General features: G+C 62.8%; 1 protein-coding gene across 1 annotated transcript; it reads left to right on the top strand.

Moving 5' to 3' along the window:
- The first annotated feature begins 331 nt into the window (after nt 1-331).
- Nucleotides 332-1,521, top strand: LOC127752261 (uncharacterized). Its single transcript, XM_052277091.1, has 2 exons — nt 332-560; nt 1,376-1,521. Exons 1-2 carry the CDS (start codon nt 359-361, stop codon nt 1,519-1,521), a joined length of 348 nt encoding a protein of 115 aa, XP_052133051.1. The 5' UTR covers nt 332-358.
- Nucleotides 1,522-2,174: the final 653 nt, after the last annotated feature.

The raw sequence follows: 2,174 nt of genomic DNA, 5'->3' as shown, positions 1-2,174 counted from the left end.
GAGTGCGCGTCTGACAATGCCCCGACTATTCTTTCCCTGGGTGACCCTTGCCCTCCAAGCTGTCTCCCTGCCCCCCTCCTCTGCCCCGTGGATGTGTTTTTGTCGCCGCGCCGCGGCCGCGACTTAACGTAACGCGTGTCGCAACGGGGGCGCCCCTCTCCAGCCGGGCGTGCGCGCGAGCACGTGAGGACCCCGACGAGAAAGAAAATAAAAAAGGCGTCCGCCGGGACTCGAACCCGCCGCCGCGTTAGTGTTGGGTCCCTCGGTGAGTACCGGCCCGGGAGTGAAAGGGGAGCTGCCCAAGAACTCGCTGCCCTGACTGACGCGCTCCTTATTCTGCCTTTCCCCCAGGTCCGCGATGCAACTCCGGAGGACGGTGATGACGCTGGCGGGCGCGGCGCTGCTCGCCCTGCTGTTCGTCGACGTGGAGGTGCAGGCCGCGCCCGCGCCCCAGGAGTCGTCCTTCGAGCTGCCCGTACAGCTCATTGGCTTCCCCGTCATCATCCTGGCTGTGCGTGTCTCCAACTTCGTCAAGAAGCTTGCCTACTCGCTCAACCCCGGTAAGTAAGGGCATGACGCCTGACGCCTACCAGCGCAACGAAGTTTAGAGCTTTTCTTTCCATACGTACGACGCGTATGCACCATTCTTATTTGTAGCTCGCCATAACGGTTTGAGTTGCAGTAGTCAAACTCGCCCAAACGACGCCTGTATGCGATACGGTATAACTAAGGCTTAAGGGCCATCTTCCCCTCATCTCTCTATGGATCCCACAATATTTTTCTCAAGACCACCAGATTCTGCTCCAAGCCATGAGCGCTAGCTGCCTGTTCTCTCGGCTCCGCCGTGCCTGGGTACGTTTCCCATGCATCTGGAGCTCGGGCCGCTCGTTCGTGTTCGTACGTCGCGATGAAAGTGACCAGGCGTGCGCCCGGATCGCTCGTGGCGCTGCACGCCCGCGTTACTTTCCTCCGGACCTTAGACCCCATGGGCTCGTCGCATGCGAGAGGAAAGCAAGCGAGCTGAGCAGTCTCGGGGTTACGGAAACGGAAGAGAGGAGGGAAAAAAGTGTGTGCAAACGGAAAAGAAATCGATGACATGAGAACGACAAAAGAGAGTTTGGTGTGATTAATAAACGGTTGTGACGCAACGTCATTGCCCCCGAGAGAATAGGTTTAAGATCTAAATCGCCGTCGCAGTGATCGGCCTGTTCGGCGTCGCCGCCGTGCACGTCCGGAGCGCTGAGTGCGGCAACACCTCGCCGAGCCCGAGCCAGCCAGCAGCGCCCGGCAGTCTGCATATGGGCGCTGCTGGCACCTGGCGCTGCTGTTGCGGCCATGATTGATTAATCGTCGTTTCTGCCCCCCATTCCGCCAGGCACCTACCGCTCCCGCACCCGCCGCGGCCTCGAGCCGCCCGCCCTGGACCCCGCCGCCGTGGAGAAGCGCCTCGTGCAGGAGATGGGCGAGTCCGTGTGCGTCTACGAGCACGTGTGCCGGGAGTACGCGGAGCGTGCCGGCTGATGCTCGTCGAGGCCCTGCAGGTTGTCCGTCGCCTCGCCCCATTTGCCCTCGCGTGGTGGGGCTGCTGAAGCAGCTCCTGTTCCTGTGGTCCATTCCGGTCCGGGTGTTCCTTCCGCTGCCCTCGCAACCCGCCGCATAACAGACCTGGCCGACGCCGCCCGGACCGCTCTGGTCCGTCTGGTCGCCTGCAGGCCCCAGGCCCTGGCCGCCCCTGGCGCGGCCGCCTCCATGGCGTGCGGCGCGGGTGCGCCTCCAATCGGCCGGGGCCGGGCGCGGCGCGAAAGATATGCGGCTCATATGAGGCAACGTGCGCGGCCCGGTGCCAGCCGGAGCGTGTATCTTAGCGTCGGCCGGGGATGTCTGATGAGTGGGCGCCAGGAGGGGCTGCGGCCGGAGGCGCCGCCCCTCCTGTGTAGCGCACTCAGCCCTGTCCCAGATGACGGCGTCACCAAGGGCACATAACCAAAGGGATCTACCATATAGTAGTACGTCATGTTTTTCGCAAACTCTTTCGGGTAAATTAGGGTCCCTCGGCGCCTGCGGAACTCGGGGTAGGCCACTCCGCACTACACGCATGCACGGCAGGCGAGATGTTGCCTACCCATCAGGCGCTACGAGAGCCCCTGCATAGGCTGAACTCAGCGTTTCGTAAC

Source organism: Frankliniella occidentalis, unplaced genomic scaffold, assembly GCF_000697945.3.
Source record: "Frankliniella occidentalis isolate FOCC.00 unplaced genomic scaffold, Focc_3.1 Scaffold5709, whole genome shotgun sequence".
NCBI lineage: Eukaryota > Metazoa > Arthropoda > Insecta > Thysanoptera > Thripidae > Frankliniella > Frankliniella occidentalis.
The sequence above is the reverse complement of the archived record's forward strand: the minus strand, read 5'-3'. Positions and strand labels throughout refer to the sequence as shown.

What these genes read in the sequence shown, in the direction of transcription:
- LOC127752261 (XM_052277091.1), top strand. Translation starts at nt 359, where the DNA reads ATGCAACTCCGGAGGACGGTGATGACGCTGGCGGGCGCGGCGCTGCTC. An exon ending in TGCCTACTCGCTCAACCCCG is followed by an intron (nt 561 to 1,375) that starts GTAAGTAAGGGC and finishes CCATTCCGCCAG; the next exon opens with GCACCTACCGCTCCCGCACC.